General features: G+C 44.6%; 1 protein-coding gene across 1 annotated transcript; it reads right to left on the minus strand.

Annotated features, from left to right (window-relative positions):
* Positions 1 to 6,975: 6,975 nt before the first annotated feature.
* LOC133241272 (pregnancy-associated glycoprotein 1-like) lies at positions 6,976 to 16,071 on the minus strand. Its single transcript, XM_061406535.1, has 9 exons — positions 15,971 to 16,071; positions 14,648 to 14,795; positions 13,555 to 13,672; positions 13,338 to 13,456; positions 11,964 to 12,157; positions 10,923 to 11,039; positions 9,114 to 9,255; positions 8,928 to 9,026; positions 6,976 to 7,240 (listed from the first exon to the last, which is right to left on the minus strand). The coding sequence occupies exons 1-9, from the start codon at positions 16,069 to 16,071 to the stop codon at positions 7,091 to 7,093; spliced, it is 1,188 nt and encodes a 395-aa protein (XP_061262519.1). The 3' UTR covers positions 6,976 to 7,090.
* Between the last annotated feature and the right edge of the window lie 5,052 nt (positions 16,072 to 21,123).

Below are 21,123 nucleotides of genomic sequence, written 5' to 3' on the forward strand. Positions count from 1 at the left end.
AAATCACTGCAGATGGTGACTGCAGCCATGAAATTAAAAGACGCTTACTCCTTGGAAGGAAAGTTATGACCAACCTAGATAGAATATTTAAAAGCAGAGACATTACTTTGCCAACAAAGTTTCGTCTAGTCAAGGCTATGGTTTTTCCTTTGGTCATGTATGGATGTGAGAGTTGGACTGTGAAGAAGGCTGAGACCGAAGAATTGATGCTTTTGAACTGTGGTGTTGGAGAAGACTCTTGAGAGTCCCTTGGACTGCAAGGAGATCCAACCACTTCATTCTGAAAGAGATCAGCCCTGTGATTGCTTTGGAAGGAATGATGCTAAAGCTGAAACTCCAGTATTTTGGCCACCTCATGCGAAGAGTTGATTTGTTGGAAAGGACTCTCATGCTGGGAGGGATTGGGGGCGGGAGGAGAAGGGGACGACAGAGGATAAGATGGCTGGATGGCATCCCTGACTCAATGGACATGAGTCTGAGTGAACTCCGGGAGTTGGTGATGGACAGGGAGGCCTGGTGTGCTGCGATTCATGGGGTCGCAAAGAGTCGGACACGACTGAGCGACTGATCTGATCTGATGTTCAATTCAGTTCAATCGCTCCGTCATGTCTGACTCTTTGCAACCCCATGGACTGTAGCACGCCAGGCCTCCCTGTCCTTTACCAACTCCAGAAGTTTGCTCAAACTCATGTCCATCAAGTCAGTGATGCCATCCAACCATCTCATCCTCTGTCCTCTTCTCCTCCTGCCTTCAATGTTTCCCAGCAACAGGGTCTTTCCTAATAAGTCTGTTCTTTACATCAGTTGGCCAAAGTATTAGGGCTTCAGGTTCAGATTCAGTCCTTCCAATGAATATTCAGGATTGATTTCCTTTAGCATTGGCTGGTTGGAGCTCCTTGCAGTCCAAGAGACTCTCAAGACTCTTGTCCAACACCACAGTTCAAAAGCAGCAATTCTTCATTGCTCACCACTCTTTATGGTGCAACTGTCACATCCATACATGACAACTGGAAAAATCATAGCTTTGATTATGCTGAACTTTTTCAGCAAAGTAATGTCTCTGCTTTTAAAAATGCTGTCTAGTTTTGTCATAGCTTTTCTTCAAACAAGCAAGCATCTTTTAATTTCATAGCTGCAGTCATCATCTGCAGTGATTTTGGAGTCCCCCAAAATAAAGTCTCTCACTGTTTCCCTTGTTTCCCCATCTATTTGCCATGAAGGGATGGATGAAATGCCATGATCTTCATTTTCTGGATGGATAGTTTAAGCCAGATGTTTCACTCTCCTCTTTCACCTTCATCACGAGGCTCTTTAGTTCCTCTTCACTTTCTGCAATGAGGGTGGTGTCATCTGCATATCCGAGGTTATTGATATTTCTCCCAGAAATCTTGATTCCAGTTTGTGCTTCATCCAATTGGGCAGAGTACATCATACATTCTCATGATGTACTCTGCATATAAGTTAAGTAATCAGGGTGAAAATATACAGCCTTGACATACTCTTTCCTGATTTGGAACCAGTCTGTTGTTCCATTTCCAGTTCTGTTACTTCCTGACCTTGAGAAAGCATACAGCTTTCTCAAGAGGCAGGTCAGGTGGTCTGGTACTCCCATCTCTTTCAGAATTTTCCACAGTTTATTGTGATCCACACAGTTAAAGGCTTTGGCATAGTCAATAAAGCAGAAATATATGTTTTCCTGGAACTCTCTTGCTTTTTCTATGATCCAGCAGATGTTTTCAATTTGATCTGGTTCCTCTGCCTTTTCTAAAACCAGCTTGAACATATGGAAGGTCACTGTTCATGTACTGCTGAAGCCTGGCTTGGAGAATTTTGAGCATTACCTTACTAGTGTGTGAGATGAGTGCAATTGCGCAGTAGTTTGAGCATTCTTTGGCATTAACTTCTCTGGGATTAGAATGAAAACTGAACTTTTCCAGTACTGTGGCCACTGCTGAGTTTCCAAATTTGCTGGCATATTGAGTGCAGCACTTTCACAGCATCATCTTTCAGGATTTGAAATGCTAAACTGGAATTCCATCACCTCCCTTAGCTTTGTCTGTAGTGATACTTTCTAAGGCCCACTTGACTTCACATTCCAGGATGTCTGGCTCTAGGTGAGTGATCACACCATTGTGATTATCTGGGTCATGAAGCTTTTTTGTACAGTTCTTCTGTGTATTCTTGCCACCTCTTCTTAATATCTTCTGCTTCTGTTAGGTCCATGCCATTTCTGTCCTTTATCAAGCCCATCTTTGCATGAAATGTTCCCTTGGCATCTCTAATTTTCTTGAAGACTAGTCTTTCCCATTCTGTTGTTTTCCTCTATTATTTGCATTGATCACTGAGGAAGGCTTTCTTATATCTCCTTGCTATTCTTCAGAACTCTACATTCCGATGCCTATATCTTTCCTTTTCTCCTTTGTTTTTCACTTGTCTTCTTTTCACAGCTATTTGTAAGGTCTCCTCAGACAGCCATTTTGTTTTTTGCATTTCTTTTCCATGGGCATGGTCCTGATCCTTGTCTCCTGTACAGTGTCATGAACCTCTGTCCATAGTTCATCAGGCACTCTGTCTATCAGATCTAGTCTCTTAAATCTATTTCTCACTTCCACTGTATAGTCCTTGAATTGTGTTTTTTGCTCCATACCCACTGGGAGTGATGGGTGGTAATCTGGCACTATTGCTTAGCAGAAGCATGCAATATTCAGGCTTCAGTTGAAGAAAGTAAGGAAAAGCACTAGACCATTAAGCTATGACCTAAATCAAATCCCTTATGATTATACAGTGGAGATTAAAAATAGATTCAAGGGATTAGGTCTGGTAGCCTGTAGAACTATGGATAGAGGTTTGTAACATTGTACGGGAAGTGGTGATGAAAACCACCCCCAAGAAAAACAACTGTGAGAAGGCAAAGTGGTTGCCTGAGGAGGCCTTCAAAACAGCTGAGAAAATAAGAGAACTAAACAGCAAACCGGAAAGGGAAAGATTAACTAGTGAAATACAGACTTCCAGAAAATAGCAAGGAGAGATAAGAAAGTCTTTGTAAGTGAAAAGTGCAAGAATTACAGGAAAATAATAAATTGTAAAGAATATAGATCTCTTCAGGAAAATTGGAGACACCATAGGAATACTTCATGCAAAGATAGGCACAATAAAGGACAGAAAAGTCAAAGACCTAACAGAAGCAGATGAGATTAAGAAGAGATAGCAAAAATGCACAGAAGACATATACAAAAATGGTCATAATGACCCAGATAGAGATGATGTTGGGGTCACTCATGTGAAGCCAGATATACCAGAGCATGAAGTCAAGTGGGCCTTAGGAAGCATCACTACAAGCAAAGCTAGTGTAGGTGATGGAATTCCAGCTGAGCTGTTTTAAACATCCTAAAGAATGAGACTGTAAAAGTGCTGCATTCAATATGTCAGCAAATTTGGAAAACTCAGCAGTGGCCACAGTGCTGGAAAAGGTCTGTTTTCATTCCAATCCAAAAGAAAGGCAATTCCAAAGAATGTTCAACCTATCATGCCTTTGTGTTCATCTCACTTGCTAGCAAGGTAATGCTCAAAATCCTTCAAGCTAAGCATCACAATACCTGAACTGAGAACTTGCAGATGTGCAAACTGGTTTGAGGAACCAGAGATCAAGTTGCCAGCATCCATTGGACCATAGAGAAAGCAAGGGAATTCCAGAAAAACTTCTACATCTGCTTCACTGACTATGCTAAAGCCTTTCACTGTTTGGCCACAACAAACTGTGGGAAATTCTTAGGAGAATGGGAATAGCAGATCACCTTACCTGTCTCCGGAAACTCCGTATGTAGATCAAAAAGTGGCAGTTAGAATCAGACACGGAACAACTAAGTGATTTAAAATTGGGAAAGGAGTATGACAAGGTATACATTGTCACTCTGGGTATTGAATTTGTATGTAGGAAAGATGATTTGATATGCTGGACTGCATAAATCCCAAGATGGAATCAAGATTGCTGGGAAATCAACATCCACAGATATGATTATGACACAACACAAATAGCAGAAAGCAAACAACTAAAGACCAATTGATAAGGAGAGGAGATGAAAAAAAGCTGGCTTAAAACTCAACATTCAAAAAACTATTCACAAAAAGACACTCAATATTCATGGCATCCAGTCTCACCACTTCACATCATATAGATGAGGGAGAAGTACAAACAGTGGCAGATTTTATTTTCTTGGGCTTCAAAATCACTATGGACCTTGACCGCAGCCACAAAATTAAAAGACACTGGCTCCTTGGAAGGAAGAAAGGCTATGAAAAACCTGCACAGTGTATCAAAAAGCAGAGACTCACTTTGCTACAGAGGTCTGTAGTGTCAAAGCTATGGTTTTTTCAGTAATCAGGTACAGATGTGATATCTGGATCATAAGAAACGGTGAATGCCAAAGAATTGAGCTTTTGAACTGTGGTGCTTGAGAAGATTCTTCAGAGTCCCTTATACAACAAGGAGATCAAACCAGTCAGTCTGAAAGGAAATCAACATCTGACCCCTGCTGTCTTAGCTTAGGCATCTACTGAGAGTCTCCAAGTGGAAAGAACAGATGCTTCCACTGCAAAAGTGCCTAACCATGGCAGTCCCAAGCAAATAGTTTGTAGCTCCACCATTGGAGGAAGCTCAGAAAGGCTGAAGTCTCAGTGTACCCTGGGTCTCCCAATACAGGCGTTGCATTCTCCCCAGCTGCATTGGAGGCCAAGGAAGAAGCATTCTGGGCCCTGGAGTAGGGGGATGGCTCAGAGATCCACTGGGGCCACCACTTACCAAGTAAGACTGGAAAGGATGGGCAGGCTATGTGGCAGAGAGCTGGTGACTGGGGTGTGGGAACAAAAGGGAACCAGCTCTGCATGAAGTACCTCACCCAAAATCCCCTGGAGGAGAAGTCAAGCAATAGATCATCTGAGATGGGATGAAGAGAGTCTATTTCATTACCCCTTATAATTCTCCTGAATGAGGAGGTGGTGGAGTTGGTGGGTAATCACAAACTCTTCCATGGCCTAGACCATCTGCCAGTCACTATCTGCCGGGGACCAGCCCCGGCTGATCCAGGGTATTCGAAGGAGAGACGGCGTAGGCGAAGATCAGGAAACAATTGCTTAATTAAATGTTAATTAAGGATATAAAGAGTAATAGAATGAGGATAGCTCAGTAAAATTCAGTGAAGAAAAGAGGCTGAAATAAGGATAGCTCAGTGAGGAAATTCAGTGGAGAAAAGAGGCTGAGTAGCTTGGTTTACACGGGAGACCAATAAAATTTCAAGACAAGAAGTTTGCACCACTTACGTAGGCCGCAGGCGTCCTTCCGTTCTCCCGAAGGAGAGGAGACACTGAGGCCTCCCCGGTCGGATCTTAGAAACCCAGGCATAATTAGTAAGGATGGCAGGTTCCACGTTCCAGATGGAGACTCAGCCAGAGTGAGAGAGAGAGCGACATGGGGAGACCAGTATTTCGAGAAACTGATCCCAATTCTTTATTTTCCATGGTCTACTTTTATACACTGAGATGTTATGCAAAAGTCACGTGGGGACAGCAGTCCTGACTTTTATTAAAGTCAGGTGCTTCACACAAATGTATACAGAGGTCTTAGGGGTGTTACATCATCTTCTGGCCAGGGGGGCCTGCTGACAATTTACGACCCTCTCCTTGTGACAGGGGTCAGTCAATCAGGACACTTATTTCTCCAGGGCTGATTATTCTCAAACAGACGCCACCCAAATAAAGTTACATTCCTACAGGGTGACGGTGTAGTGGGTTTTAGTTAAGGAAAGAATTTACTTAGCCTAAGGTCTAACGTGATTAATATCAAAGGTTAATACTTATTTCTTCTATATATTCATTAATGTGTGTAAGGGCAGGGGATGTGGAGACTTAGCAACAAACGTTGGCTCAACAAATGAAAAACACTTCACCAACACAATTTCTAATTAGCCCACTATACTTATAGTTTTCTAACTTCTCTAAAGAACCTGTTTTTAGAGGGTTTAAAGCATCTCGTGCCTCTCACGGTTGGGAGGCTGTGAGCCCGACGAGCCTGTCAGGCAGGCTGGAGAACCTTCAGAGGAGTTTGTAGGTTAAAACACTCTTGTCACACCCAAGAGTTTTTATTGACTGGAGCTCTAGGTTAACTCCTTCTCCGAAAGAGGTGGTGGGGGACAGCCCCCCATAAAGTCAGAGGTGTAGGTAAGAGCACAAAGTAGTAAAGTAGGCAGGCTCTGGTTATGGGGGTAGACGCTCGAGGATTTCCAGGGGGACTCCTGAGGCTCGATCCCGCCTTTGCGTATGTCGAGCCTCCTTCCTCATGACCTTTGCCATGGGCGGAGTACCTCACTCTGGCCCCCAACAACTATCCTTGGGGCTGCCTCTCCACATCTTCAGTCATGTAGTTCTGGAGGAAACTGACAATCATGTGTGCTGCTGTGTCAGGCCAATGACCATGTAAAGCCAATCATAGGACCCCATGGCCCTGCCAGGATGGCTGATCTAGGGCTGTACATGTGCACTGAGATACATCATTCAGAGAATACCCTTGAACTCTAATGGCTCCAAGCTTCTTTCTTTACTAGGAGATGCCTTCAGGATATAATACCCTAGGACAGGTAGCTTGGACTCCCTCATTAGGTGTAGAAGCCTTAAGGAAGAAATTTGTCATGCTAAGACCATCAAAGAAGAGGGAAGGGAAAGGCCGAGAGAGAGAAAGAGAGAACTGATGACTTCTGATTTATTGGGTCCAGTCACAGAGATCTTTGTATTTGCTCTGAGTCTTGTGTCCTGGATTCCCAGAATCATTTCAATGAGTCTCCCTTTTCCTTGAGGGCAGGTGGAGGTGGGCTCCTCTCAATTTTGATTCAGACTTGGTTCTAGATACTTCAATCCCAGACACAAACAGAGGCAACCATTTGTTTCAGCACCATTAAGAGTGATACCCTTTATTCTTTACTGAGAATAGGGTGTGCAGACCACCAAACACAGTTCACCAGCATCCTGGGCAACAGTGCCCAAAGTGTGAGTGAGTGTGTGTTAGGAGCGGCCTCATTGATTCCTGAACCACTCCAAGCATTTATACTGCCCTTGCCAGGCCAATCCTATCATTTCCTCGATCAAAGACTGAGAAATACCGCCTCAGGAAGACGTCACCCAGGATCCAGAACTCTTTAGGTAGACTCAATCGGTGCTCTTTAAAGGCAGTATAGCAGTGGCCTCTAGAATCCTGGGGGAATCAGAGACATACACCAGTCAGCGTGAGCCCTTACCAGTGACTCCCCCCAATATCCAGACCCAGCACAATTCTTTGTTTTATCTCCCTCTTTTGGTAAGTATCAAGGGGTTTTCTCAGCAGCCGGGGATATGAGAGTTCATCCAAAATCAAAGAGGTCCAAGACATGAGGTTGCCATGAGGAAGGATATAGGGTAGGGGAGGAGTGGTAGTTCAGAAACAGAGGAATGAAAAACAACAAAGTCCCACTGTAGAGCACAAGAAACTATATTCAACATTCAGTGATAAATCACATGAAAAAGAATAAGAAAATATATTTTTTATGTGTATAACTGAGTCACATTGCTGTGCAGCAGAACTTAATGCCACAATGAAGATTAGCCACGTTTCAATATAATTTTTTTTGAAAAGAACAAGTGTGTCCATAGCTCTCCTCACTCCCTGTTTCTTTCCTTCTGACTCTTGCTCCTTGTTTTCTCTGCAGAGAATGCTGGTTCTCCTTCTGCGTTCCCACAATCTGTACTTTATTTAAAAAAACTTTATTTTGTATTGGAGTATAGCTGATTAACAATATTCTGAGTTTCAGGTGGACAGTAAAGGGACTCAACCATACGTATCCAGGTATCCTGGTCCCAAAGACACCCCTCCCATCCAGGCTGTCATATAACTGAGTGGAGTTCCCTGTGCTACACAGCAACTCATTGTTGGTTATCCATCTTAAATAGATCAGTGCCCACAACATGTTCTTGAAGCTTTAACTCAGGAAATCTGTGAAGCTTCCTTCAGCCCACACTCACCCTCTCTGGCCACTCCAGGCTTGGTTGGGTTAACTACTCTTGTTTCCCATTTGCACTGGTCAGTCTGTAGCCCCCATCACCCCTAGTAAGTCCCCAGTGTCCCAGTGCAGATCATCTTGAGATGCCATTTGCATGGAATCCAGTGCAGTTTTGCCTAGAATCAAGCAACTCTCCATATGGCTCAATGAGTTTGTGGTTTTAGAATTCCTGAAATTCCCTCTCTTCCTCAAAGCCTTCTTTGAGCCCATCAGCCTGCTTTGAACTCCCGCAGGGAGCTGACATGAAGCCTCCACCCTGTGCCAGGGCAGAGGAGTCACTGTGCACCCAGTATTCACCTTAGTATCCAACCTCCCCACAGAGGGGTATCCCAACTCACAAAGGAGGCACCTGGCTGGAGCAAGGGAAAATACAGCCGAGAACTAGGCTGACCATGTAATTTATCATCCAAACCAGGAAAACTTTGAGAAGGGAAGGGAGCCTGTTAACTTATGCTGGGACATCACACTGGGACTATCCCCAGATATTCTCCTTGTAACATGGCCCATTTCAGGGACTGCTAGTGCTGAATTTCATGTTCATGCACCTAAGGGTTCAGATTGAATTGAAGCTCTTTGAGGACTGAGAATCTTAGTGTTCCCCTCTCCCTGACTCCCACCATGCCATATGGTGTGGCCTCTCCACATTTATTTCAGGAAGATCAGTGTCCCACACGGCCATTTACTCTGAAGTGATTGGTTTTGTGGGAGTCACTGGCCCAGCCACCGGGTTCAGCAGCATCTGCAATGGTTTGACATGGCCTCCAGAGGGCGCCCTCCTCCAAGCAGCACCCCAAGGGTTCCTGCAAGCTCCAGTTTGAGAACTAACCCTCAGTATTGTCCTCTCACCTTGAGGATGTAGGCTCGAGCTGGCAGTCGGTAGTTGATGCTGTTGATGGTGAAGATAATAGACGGCAGGGTACTGACCGCAGAACATGAAACATAATACTATTAAAGAGAGAGGGTGAGAGGTTGGCCCTGGTGATACTTGTTGTGTGTGAAGACTGGGAGTGACCCTGGGGCATGACCCTTCACCTTGGAACCCCGTGGCGTGGCGCCGATGAGCTTCTGTATGTTATCGACCAGTGGTTTTGGGCCATCAATCAATGGTGCCCCGGTGTCCACAAGGGCCTCGCAGCCTCCAGAACAAGCAATAACCTTTCTTTCAAAGGAGATGCTGAGAAACAATGGAAGAAAGTGGGCATCAAGGTAACTCTGAGCCTCCCCAGAGTTGCCCCCTTCCTGACTGTCTCCTAAACAGCCCTTTGTCTCTTGCCCTCTTTTCCTTTGCTATCGACACAGTACTTTTCTTGACACCCTTGAATGTAGTACTTGAATACACCAGGATTTTTGTACCTTGACACAATCTGGTCTTCCTTCCTAGAAGACTCCACTGCACTTTGACTAGGAAATTTCTCCTCATCTTCCAGATTCCAGCTTAATTTTATTGTTTTTGGGAAGTCTTTCCCCGAGTGTTTATGAGTCTCCTGTCTTAGTCATTCTCTGTAGACCCTTCCTCATGTCTGTCGCTGCTACTGCTGCTAACTCACTTCAGTCATATCCGACTCTGTGCGACCTCATAGAGGGCAGCCCACCAGGCTCTGCCATCCCTGGGATTGTCTAGGCAAGAGTACTGGAGTGAGTTGCCATTGCCTTCTCCTCCTCATGTCTAGCATGTACCAAAGTCATAATTCACTATGTAGGCGAGTCACTTCATGTACATCTGCCTTCTTAGATGTGAGGGCGAGTTTTATTCTCCTTGCCTCCCTAAAGTGCCTGTCACACAGTGGATGCCCAAAGCTTGTCTGTTCAATGAGTGAATGAAAACTTAGAAAACAATAAGTAACCTCCAGAGAGCTGTATCTTTTGGGGAACAAATAACGGGTCACACACAGAGTGAAGATGGAGATTCGCAGGGGCAGCATATTCTCACAGTAGGGGGAGAGAGGGCCTTCTCTGGGACAGGGTGTCTCCCAGCACTGCTTCTACAACCAGCTCAAACCCTGAGACCCTGGCCAGGAAATACATGACTAGCCCATAGAAACTTCAAAGGACAGGTCAGTTTTTGTCTGACAGTCTCGCACAGAATCCTATCAATTATGCCTCTTGTCCTCAGGTCACTCCTGGATCCCACCTTCCTGATCCTCTGTAATAGCCCCTGTCCCACTGTGTGCCCAAGAATTTGGTGTGTCTTTTCTATTAGTTGCTTTCATGTCTTAACACTGCAGGCAACCACTCTCCACTGCTGGATAGCTGCTCCCTAAGAAGACCAGTTTTCCCCATTTTCTCAGGACTGTCCCTGTTTTTTAACTGACATTTATCTGTACTGAGAATTTCCTATGTCCTAAGTAGCCCTGGACAGTCGGTCGTCTTATCGTAACTCTGTTCAGGCTGGAGATATTCTCCCTGATCCTCTGTTCACCACACTGTAGAGTTCTCTAACCATACTCCCCCACCTCAAAAGGCAGTGGGTGCAGCCTTCTCCCAGCTACACAGACCTCTCTGGTGCCTTTTAGGACCCTGATTAGAGCCATGCTCAGATTATGAACCCATGAGTTGTTTGTGTATTTATGCTTGTCTATTTGTTTGTATGTGTGTTTGCATGTTTTTTTGTGTGTGCTTGTGTGTCTCTGACTAGTTATGCATGTTTTTATGTGTTGCTGTGTATGTTTTTATGTGTCTGCTTGTGTGTTTCCATGTTTCTGTGTGTCTGTCTGTGTCATTGTGGGTGGTGTATATGTCTGTGTGACTGTGTGTCTGAGAATGCATTTGTGTGTGTCTGCCTGTGTCCATGTACAGTAGCGGGAGCATCACTTGGGCTGACCCTCAGAGGGAGAGGCTTACCGGTCCATGTGTACAATCCAGCCACCCGCTTGGATCAATGGTACCCACTTGAGCTCTCCCTTGTAGTAGCGGTGGTCCACCCCACCAAACATCACCACACTGCCCTCCCGCTTGTCTCTGTAGAGAGAAGAGAGGGGGGATCCTTGGAGGACAGTAATAACAGAACTGTCTGAGAGCTGTGCTTGTCTACCCATCAAGGCCCTAATAAGGTCCCCAGGTACAGATGCAAAAATCGAGTCTAGGAGAGATTGAGATCCAGACTAAGGTCTGTTACAGGCTAATGAGTGGCACAGAGGAGGTTAAAAGCTGAATCACTTGGCTGGGCTCTGCCTACTATGTCTTCTGAAGATGCCCTGGACCTCCAGCGACCTGAGTGCTTAGACACCCTCAGAGGACAGGGTGCTGAAGTGTTTTGGCTTTCCCCTTGTCCACCTTGTTATTTTTCAGGAAAATCAAGGCCTGGGAGTTCTAAGGGTGTGGGTTCAGGTCACCCAGAATTGGCTCCAATGGCCTGTGATCTCTACTGTCAAAAGGACCCCAAACTCAGAAGGGACTCCACTTCTGCTCTCCCTGTCTTGAAGTGTCTCATATTTCTTAAACAAGGGGTCCCACACTTTTGTGTCCCACACTTTCATTTCTCACTGGCTCCTACAAATTGGGTAGCTGGTCCTGGGCTCCCAGTGAAATGCTAATAAGGAAGGAAAGATATCCACCATCCTTCTCCTTCCTTCCTTATCAAATTCATAAGCAAATCCTAATGCCTTTTCCTTCAACTTGTTTCCTGTTGCCTTCCATTAGCCTTCCTCATCACTCATCCCCCTAGACCAAGTCGCTGGTCTTGAGCCCAGGAGTAGGCTTGTGTTCCAATAAACTTTTATTTATAAAAGCCAGGGGTAAAGCCAGGCAGGGTTCTGGGTCCATAGTTATCCTGGGTTAGATTATCTCTCAGGATACTTCTTTATCAAGTGTTCTATAATTTTTGTGTAACTGAAAGCATCTTACAGCTAATTTGGTGAAATGGATTGTCCATTTCAAACTTACTTGCTGAAGTAGAAGGCAAAAACAGGCTCAGAAATGGCACCTTGATTCTTCAGCTTGTCAAAGATGGGGATTGCTCCAGAAGAGGATATGTTGGGGTAGTTCAAGCCCAAGACGCCATCAAAAGGCATATCCTTAAACCCGTATTCTGCCGTGCTTAGACCAAACGGCTGGTCAGTGCTTACAAGGTCCCCAATCTGTGGGAAAGAAGAGTGTTCCCACTTACAGATACCTGAAGTGGGGCTAGGACTGGGCTGGGATGCATTGCCATTAGGTCCTCAGAGAAGAATTGAGGTTGGGCTCTGTCTTTAGTGGCTGACAGACAGTGAGATCAAGCTGGAAGGGGAATTTGGGTTCCATTTGAGAGAGGCTGTGAATTTTATAACATCTGCCACTCTGAAAAATACCACCTGAGTGAGTCATTTTGGCCTCGTGGCTTCTGTAGAGGTGGGGCAACCAAGAGTCAGGCCAGGTCCCATTCATGCCACCTTATGGACAAAACAATCGAGAGCAAGATGGCCTTCTCTGGCATCACTGTGACCTAATGACAGGAATGGACTGCATTCTCTGTAATGTACTGTGGATTCTGTATCTGTCCAGGAAGACAGAAGCCGAAAACACAATCTTGCTTGCAGGGTTCTATGAAATTACTGCCCGCAGAAATCACTTTTGGGGAATTGTGTATATTCCTGTGAGGTGTATGAGAGAGAAAAGAGGGAACATAACTACTCAAGTATTTGGGGGGAGGCAGGCCATAAGTTTATTAGACTCTCAAGGGTCCTCTAGAGTGAGAATTCATTTATCAGGCACCTTGACTTCTCAGACCCCCAGTTTCCGACTCTGGATACCTGAAGCCCTTGACTGCTCCCAGGGTCCTCAGATCAGTTTTATCCTGTCCACAGAAACCCACGGTAACTTCAGTCCTGAAAAGCCAGCCTAGCTCCACCTTTAACCACATGTGTACCCTCAGCAAGGACCTTGCTGTCTGTACCTCAGTTCCCTCATATGTGTCATGAGCTAATCAGAGTAACTGCTGTGTGTGGTTGTTGCAGGATTAAACCAGTTATCACCTGAAAGTGCCTGGAACAGTGTGTGAATATAAAAGTGGGTGTTTTTATCCTTTCTTCTCGCTCCCAGCAAAATGAACCTTAAACTGCTCATGGGCAGAGGAGCTGCAAGTCCACACCTCAAACCACTCTCTGGGTTAGCTAATCTGTTTACTTGTGTGTCACCACGGATACTGCCTCCCCAGAGACATGATCCTGTGGATAAGATGGCCAATATCTATGGGAGTTAGGCTAGGAAGGGTCCTGCCAGATGGTCCTGAATCTGGTCACTCCCTAGCCAGTCCTGACTCAGCATATGTTATAGTGTTACCCGAACTGTGTCATGAGCAACAACTCCTTTCATTCTCCCAGATCCATAGGTGATCCTGAAGGTCTTATTGGTAGGCCGGAAGGTGGAAGACTGAAGATGTCTGAACCTAACGTGTGTAGCTGCAGACACAAGAGATGAGTGTCATCAGGTGCCAAGGATGGAAACAGGGTGGCAGGGCAAGTGAAGGATGGTCCGGGTATGAGGTATCTGTACTCACAACAGGCTGGACTGGTGCAAAAGTCGGATGGCACCCACAAGTCAGATGAGCCTGTGTCAAAGACAACCTGGAATTCCTGAGGGGGTGTTCCAATGGTGATTCTACCCACATAGACCAACTACAGAGAGAAGGAGGGAGTGGATTAGTACAGAACTGGCTACCTTCTATTCCCAAGCTGCTGACTCCCTCTGGGTGTCACATATCTCTTGAGATCACTTTCTAACCACTGTGCACCTCACAGACTTTGGTCACAGAGGTATCTGCACTTGATATATTTTTCCTGTGCTACATTGTATGCAGGATATTGACTCTATGACCAGGCGTTGAAGTGGTTCCTCCTGCATGGAAAGCCCAGAGGCATAACCACTGGGCCTCCAGGACCGCTGGACACCCAGGGAAGTCCTGGTGCCTTCGTTTGAGAAGCTCTGTAGTCTCTTCAAACCCAGCCTTAGCACTCACGTCTCCAGGAGGTCCTTCTTGATCAACCCCAGCCACTCCCTCCAAACTCAGACCGCAATCAATCAACACCACACAGGTGATCCTTTCATTTGACATGTATTTACCCTTTGCCTATCTCTCAGGCTGGCATGGGCATTCTTGAAGACAAAATAAGCCCTTTGTCTAATCTAAAAACAGTAACCACACTGATTCTTATGGCCATACATGGAATACAGGTTCAGTAACTTTTTAGTGCTGTCGTTCTTGCATCTATGGAAACTGAATTCCTCTGCCTGGGGATTCACAATTGCTCTGCAGTTGGTACTACCTTTTGATCACTGATGGCTCACTCTTCATCTGTAACTGAGTGGCTCACTTAGTTCAGAAGGAACAATCACCCTCAAACAAATGACACATCTTTGACACAGAAATGGATATTTACCTGCCACCTGGTAATTGCCAGGCCCAGTCACCAAGACCAACAGTTGAGTATGAGAGTGCCTTCTCCTCTGATTGGGGGTCCCTGTTTTCCAGTGTCTCTGCCTCCTGCAGGAACCCCATCCCCATCATCCCACCAGGTACCTCCAGATGAGCCCCAGTGCTAGGCTAGAGCACCAGGGGGCGCTGTGGAGCACCATCCTCCCAAAATACTCACATCCCTGATGTTTCTCAGTGGGTGAGTTAGATTTGAGCCACGAAAAGAAATCTGGGACAGTCTGTAAGCACGTTCCTTCAGGAAATTGTTCAGCATATTTTTTTCACTAAGGATTTTTCTCATGGTATTCACTCTCCTTAGAGGTATTCTTTCACCGAGCATTTGACAAAGAAAACAAAGAAGAAGTCACAATTAGCTGTCTGTGTTAAGATATAACTGTCATTGTAATGGCCCTCTGTATTTTTTAATCATTTTTATGAGACACATTATTATCAGAACTTTATGCATATACCATGGCAAAGATATAGATTGAATACAGGTTCTGTTCTGCAATCTTGGGTGAGCCATATGACCATGTGGTGTCTCAGTATCCCCTTCGGTAAAATGGTAGAATATAACAATACAAACCCTCCAAATAGGATATCTTGGGGATAAGTGAAGTGATGGATAGAAAGTGAAAGTGAAGTCACTTAGTGGTGTCTGACTCTTTGTGACCACATGGACTGTAGCCTACTAGGCTCCTCCATCCATGGGATTTTCCTGGGGAGAATACTGGAGAGGATTGCCATTTCCCTCTCCAGGGGATCTTCCAGTCTCAACAATGACAGCCATTAGTATTGCTGTTGCCATCCCACTCATTCCTTCTCAAAGAATCTCAAGGAAGGAGGTAGAAGGGGGGCTCATCCTCTTTTACAAGGGAGCAATTTGAAATGCAAGAGGTTTCTGAGTTGGCTGTGGTCACACTGCTTGTCAGATATAAAACAGTGTATCTTTCTCCAAGTTGACAGAGAAGAGAGAATTGAAAGAAGAGTCCAAGATATAGCAAACAAGTAAGGGAATTCAGAGGCTTGAGAAGGAAGGACAAGTCAAATGAAAAATTAAAAGCAAACAACACAAAGAGAAATACACTCCAAGCGACTTCCAAAGAGATGGAGAGATAAGTGACAGTGATACAGAGATGCAGACATAGGCATATACACACTGAAGTAGATAGGGACAATAGAGGACATGTTGAATAAAATGTAGAAAGTGCTATTCCACAGGACCACATGGACATCTGCATAGACTGTACACTGAACAGTTACAAGGAGTTGCATTTTCAATAGGTCATGACATGACTGGACCCCAAGATTTGTGCAACCCAACCAAGACCTTAGGATCCACAGTTCCTATAGCAAGTTGCTTATCAATAAGTAAGATTTGAGCTATAAGACTCTTAGGGAAATATTCCATTCCCTTCTAAACCTGATGGGTGGAAGAATAATCAGATGAAACGGAAAATCCGAGAAAGGAATATGATGCAAATTACAGTCCCATACTTACTTGACTATGCACTCTGAGAAGGCCACCAGCCCGAGGACCACAAGCCACTTCATGCTTCTTTCCTGGCTCCAGGTACTCAGGGAAGGTTGGGTTCTTAGCATATAGTGGTGACCAGGAACCCCTAGTTATATATGCTCTGACCTACCCGAGTTTTCCCCTTTAGGCCACTAAAAGATCTGAAAAAAACAAAAAGCTCTTGATTAAATCTTTACCTTCATCACTGTCCTTGGTCAGTGGCCTTTGAAGCTTCTCAGAATACAGAGAATTGAACTGTAATCTCTTCCTTGAAGCTTGGTTGGAAAATCAAACTGATCTGCATGGGCATCTAAGAAGACAGAGAACCTTGCCTACATGGAGAAAAAACTGCTAAGAACACCATGAAAATGGATACTAAGAGCCATGCTCGACATTCGTGGTTTCATGTCATCTTCCTAGCCACTTCATGAGATATGCAATGCTGTCTTCATTGGAGAGGAGATTACTAGGAGGATAAGTTGTCAAATGGCAAAGTGAAGTCTTCAGGGACATCCCAGGGACATACAACTGGCTTTAGGTAGTGGGTCTATTGACAGACATCAAGTTCACCTCTGATGCCAGTCTGCATCAAAGATTTAGGGCAGAGCAATACTTCAACTGCATGGTTTCAGTACTGGAAGAAATGTCATATGCATCCACAAGATATTTTATATCATCCAACAACTGTACAAGGAAAAACTGTGTGCTAGGTTCTGGGTTAAAGGCTTCAAAGTCAAAGTTGATCAAGACAAAGGTAGTCTTTATCTTAAGATATCTATAAGTCTAGTTCTCAAAAGCTCATGGCCCCAGGAGGCAGGAGATATGATACTAGGACTAGTGGCCATGTTGGAATCTGGGCAACACAGACTTTACCAGTGGGAGCAGCCTTTTCTCCACTTCACCCATGCTGGAAAGCAGGCAAGTTGGCCATGTTTTCAAGAGAATCAAAGTTTGGATTTTAAGTACAATCTAATGATTTTAATGTTAGCAACTTTTTTTTTTCCCAAAAAAAAAAAAAAAAAAAAAAAAGTGGGAACGAAATCTCCACAGTGATGTGCTGGAATCAGCCTTCAGTCTCTGCATTTTTTTGTTTCTGGCCTAGAGTTGAGAGTGCAGTAGGGACAGAGAGGAATTTAATTCATGTTGGTTGATTTAAAAAGAGACTGATTGGATCCCTGCTTCAGCACGGTGGCCGTGAGGCCTTGGTACGTCCCCTTCAGCCCTTGTTCCCGCATGATCTCCCTGACCCCGTGGAAGAATCCTCGGTATTTGGGGCTGGCAGAGGTCTGGTCATGGATAAATTTCACCTTGATGGTCTCCATGGGGCACACGACCACCATGGCCTCGGCCACTCCGGCGCCCAGGCCGCACAGCAGCCCGCGTGTGCTGTCCAGCCGTCCCTGGGTGTCCCGCATGTGGTTGCTGAGAAATTCAAACGTCCCGAACCCAGTCTCCTCTCAGTTTCTTCAGTTAAGTCAAAACAATGTGTTCCTCCTTCCCCATATATTTTTGCTTGTTAGTGTATTTCTTGAGCTGTTTTCATATTATTTCTTTCCTTTCTGTGAAATGTTTTTTTAAAAAAACTTGGGACCACCAAGTTGTAAAGATGTATGTTTTTACCTGACAGTTATACCACAGGTAGACTGTCCAGTTAAGTTGAGAAGAGTGAACCAATAGCTTGTATTTGTTTTTAAAATTAAATTAATCCTGGATAAGAGTTTTTTTTTTTTTTTTTAAGGAGTTAGTCCTTGACCACTAGTTTGATACCATCTCTATTTTGGGTGACCTGTTTCACCAGCAGGCCTGTTACTCTCCTTGACTAACTGTGTTAAGTGCTTATAATGGAATAAATTGCTTTTCTACATAAAAAAAAAAAGAGAGAGAGAGACTGAATGCACATTAAACATGCTGACTCATTGGAAAAGACCCTGATATTAGGAAAGATGGAAGGCAGGAGGAGAAGCAGAAGACAGAGGATGAGATACTTGGATAGCATCACCAAGTCAATGGACATGAGCTTGAGCAAGCTCTGGGAGTTGGTAATGGATAGGGAAGCCTGACGTGCTGCAGTCTATGGCATTGCAAAGAGATGGACACAACTGAAGGACTGAACTGAACTGAACAAACTGAGAACAAAGACTAGTAAATCTAATTGCATCAGGTTGTTGACTAGCTACCTATAACAACACATTACTTAAGTGACTTTAAAATTCAGACTTATGACTCTACATTTAGAGTGGAATATCTTCTAAGGAAAAACAAGAATACTGCCCATGAAAAAGAAAACCAAAAGAAAAAGGGGGGTGCGGTCCTAAGATGTTGGAGGAATAGGATGGGGAAACCACTTTCTCCCTCACAAATTCATCAAAAGAACATTTAAACGCTGAGTAAATTCCACAAAACAACTTCTGAATGCCGGCAGAGGACATCAGGCACCCAGAAAAGCAGCCCATTGTCTTCTAAAGGAGATATGAAAAAATATTTAAAAAATTTAAAAAGAGACAAAAGAGGTAGAGACAGAGCTCTGTACCTGGAAGGGAGTCTTAAAAAGGGAGAAGTTTCCAAACACCAGGAAACATTCTCACTGGCGAGTCTGTGGCAAGCCTTGGAAGCACAGAGGACAACATAACAGGGAGGGAAAATAAATAAATAATTAAAACCCACAGATTATGAGCCCAACGGTAACTCCCCCAGCAGAGAAGCAGCGCAGATGACTGCACCCACCACTAGCAAGCAGGATCAGGGCAGGGAGGTGCAAGCTGCATTGCTTAAGGTAAGGACCGGGCCTCAATGCCCCGAGGGCAATCTGAGTGAACTAACTTAGGCTAGCAAACCAGACTGTGGGATAGTTACCACACACAAAGCTCTAACCTAAGATCCTACCAGGCCCACACACAGAACAAAGGACTGAACAGAACTAGCCCGCTGCAGACCATCCCCCTCCAGTGACAGGCAGCCAGAGTTGGAAGGGGGCAATCGTAGCCCCAGAAAGGCATTATCTACCAAACTGCAAGCAGGCTTCTTTGCTAACTAAGACTTCTTAGGGTTCTGGATGGTTGACATCCACTTGAGAAGGTCCACCGGTTGTACACCCAAAAAAACCGAGTGGCAGGGACAGGGGAGGCGATAAGTTGCAGTGACTGCACTTGCCAAACACCTCATCACCTGAGCTGCTTGGACCTGGGACTGGCACAAAATGCAGGCCCAACCGAGTCTGTGCCTCTGAGGACTACCCGAGTTCCTGAACCTAAGTGGCTTAGACCTAGGAGGTGCATGCAGCCCAGGGCTGGCCTCAGATGGCAGAGCATCCTACAGCCTGAGCAGTGTGGGAAGGAAGGGCACACGCACCATGAGCGGGGGCAGGCCTAGTGTGGGTGAGGCACTGCAAGCACATGCCAGTGTTATTTGTTTGCAGCGTCCCTCCCTCCCCACAGCGCGACTGAACAAGTGAGCCTAAAAAAAGTGTCCACCACTGCCCGCCTTGTGTCAGGGCGGAAATCAGACATTGAAGAGACCAGCAAACAGAAGAAGCTATAACAGAAGGAATCACCTTGGAAGTGACAGGTGCAATAGATTAAAATCCTGTAGTTAGTACTGACTACATAGGAAGGGGGCTATAGATCTTGAGAAATATAAGCCGGACCAAGGAACTATCCGAAAATGAACTGACCCCACACTGTCCACAACACCACCAGAGAAAGTCCCAGATATATTTTTACTATTTTTATGACCATTCTTTTATTTTTTTTTATTTTAAGTCCTCTATTATTCCTTTAATTTTCATTTTTATAACCTACTATTACTTTGCAAAAAAAAAGACCCTATTTTTTAAAGCAAACTTCATATATATATACACATATATATAATTTTTGTGACTTTGTCTTGTTTTATTTTGTATTTTTCTTCTTATTATTTTCTTTAATACTGCATTTTTGAAAATCAAACCTCTATTCTAGATTTTTAATCTTTGCTTTTTGGTATTTGTTATCATTTTTGTACCTTTGAGAACCCAATCTTCAGTACCCATTTTACTTGGAAACTAGATTACTGGCTTGACTTCTCTCTCTCCCTTTGAACTCTCGTTTTTCTCCAGCAGGTCTCCTCTGTCTCCTTCCTCCACCTAGTCTTCTCTACACAACTCTGTGAATCACCAGTGTGTAACAGACGGTGGAGAACACTTAGGGAACTGATAACTAGCTGGATCTGTCTCTCTCCTTTTGATTTCCCCCCCTTTTAACCTCCTGGCCACTTCTGTCTCCTCCCTTTCTCTTCTCTTCTCTTCTCTGTATAACTCCGTGAACATCTCTGAGTTGTCCAGACTGTGGAGCGCACATAAGGAAGTGATTACTGGCTAGCTTGCTCTCTCCTCTTTTGATTCCACCTCATCTCATTCGGGTCACCTCTAAATCCCTCCTCCCTCTTCTCTTCTCCACATAATTCTGTGAACCTCTCTGGGTGTCCCTCACTGTGGAGAAACTTTTCAACTTTAACATAGATGTTTTATCAACGGTGCTGTATAGAAGGAGAAGTCTTGAGACTACTGTAAAATAAGACTGAAAACCAGAAGCAGGAGGCTTAAGTCCAAATCCTGAGAACACCAGAGAATTCCTGACTCTAGGGAACGCTAATTGACAGGAACTCATCAATCACCTCCATACCTACACTGGAACCAAGCACCAACCAAGGACCAACAAGTTCCAGAGCAAGACATACCACACAAATTCTCCAGCAACACAGGAACACAGCCCTGAGCTTCAATACACAGGCTGCCCAAAGTTAATCCAAAACCACTGACATCTCATAACTCATTACTGGACAGTTCATTGCACTCCAGAGAGAAGAAATCCAGCTCCACCCACCTGAACCCAAAACAAGCTTCCCTAACCAAAAAACGTTGACAAGCCACCTGTACAACCCCATCCACAGCAAGGAAATTCCACAATAAAGAGAACTCCACAAACTGCAAGAATACTGAAAGGCCACCCTAAACTCAGCAATATAAACAAGATGAAGAGACAGAGGAATACCCACCGGGTAAAGGAACAGGATAAATGTCCATCAAACCAAACAAAAGAAGAAGAGATGGGGAATCTACCTGTAAAGAATTCTGAATAATGATAGTGAAAATGATCCAAAAT

Source organism: Bos javanicus, chromosome 29 (assembly GCF_032452875.1).
Source record: "Bos javanicus breed banteng chromosome 29, ARS-OSU_banteng_1.0, whole genome shotgun sequence".
NCBI lineage: Eukaryota > Metazoa > Chordata > Mammalia > Artiodactyla > Bovidae > Bos > Bos javanicus.

What these genes read in the sequence shown, in the direction of transcription:
- LOC133241272 (XM_061406535.1), bottom strand. Translation starts at nt 16,071, where the DNA reads ATGCTAAGAACCCAACCTTCCCTGAGTACCTGGAGCCAGGAAAGAAGC. An exon ending in TTCTCAGAGTGCATAGTCAA is followed by an intron (nt 14,796 to 15,970) that starts GTAAGTATGGGA and finishes GCTCGGTGAAAG; the next exon opens with AATACCTCTAAGGAGAGTGA. An exon ending in CCACGCCACGGGGTTCCAAG is followed by an intron (nt 9,027 to 9,113) that starts GTGAAGGGTCAT and finishes TCTCTTTAATAG; the next exon opens with TATTATGTTTCATGTTCTGC.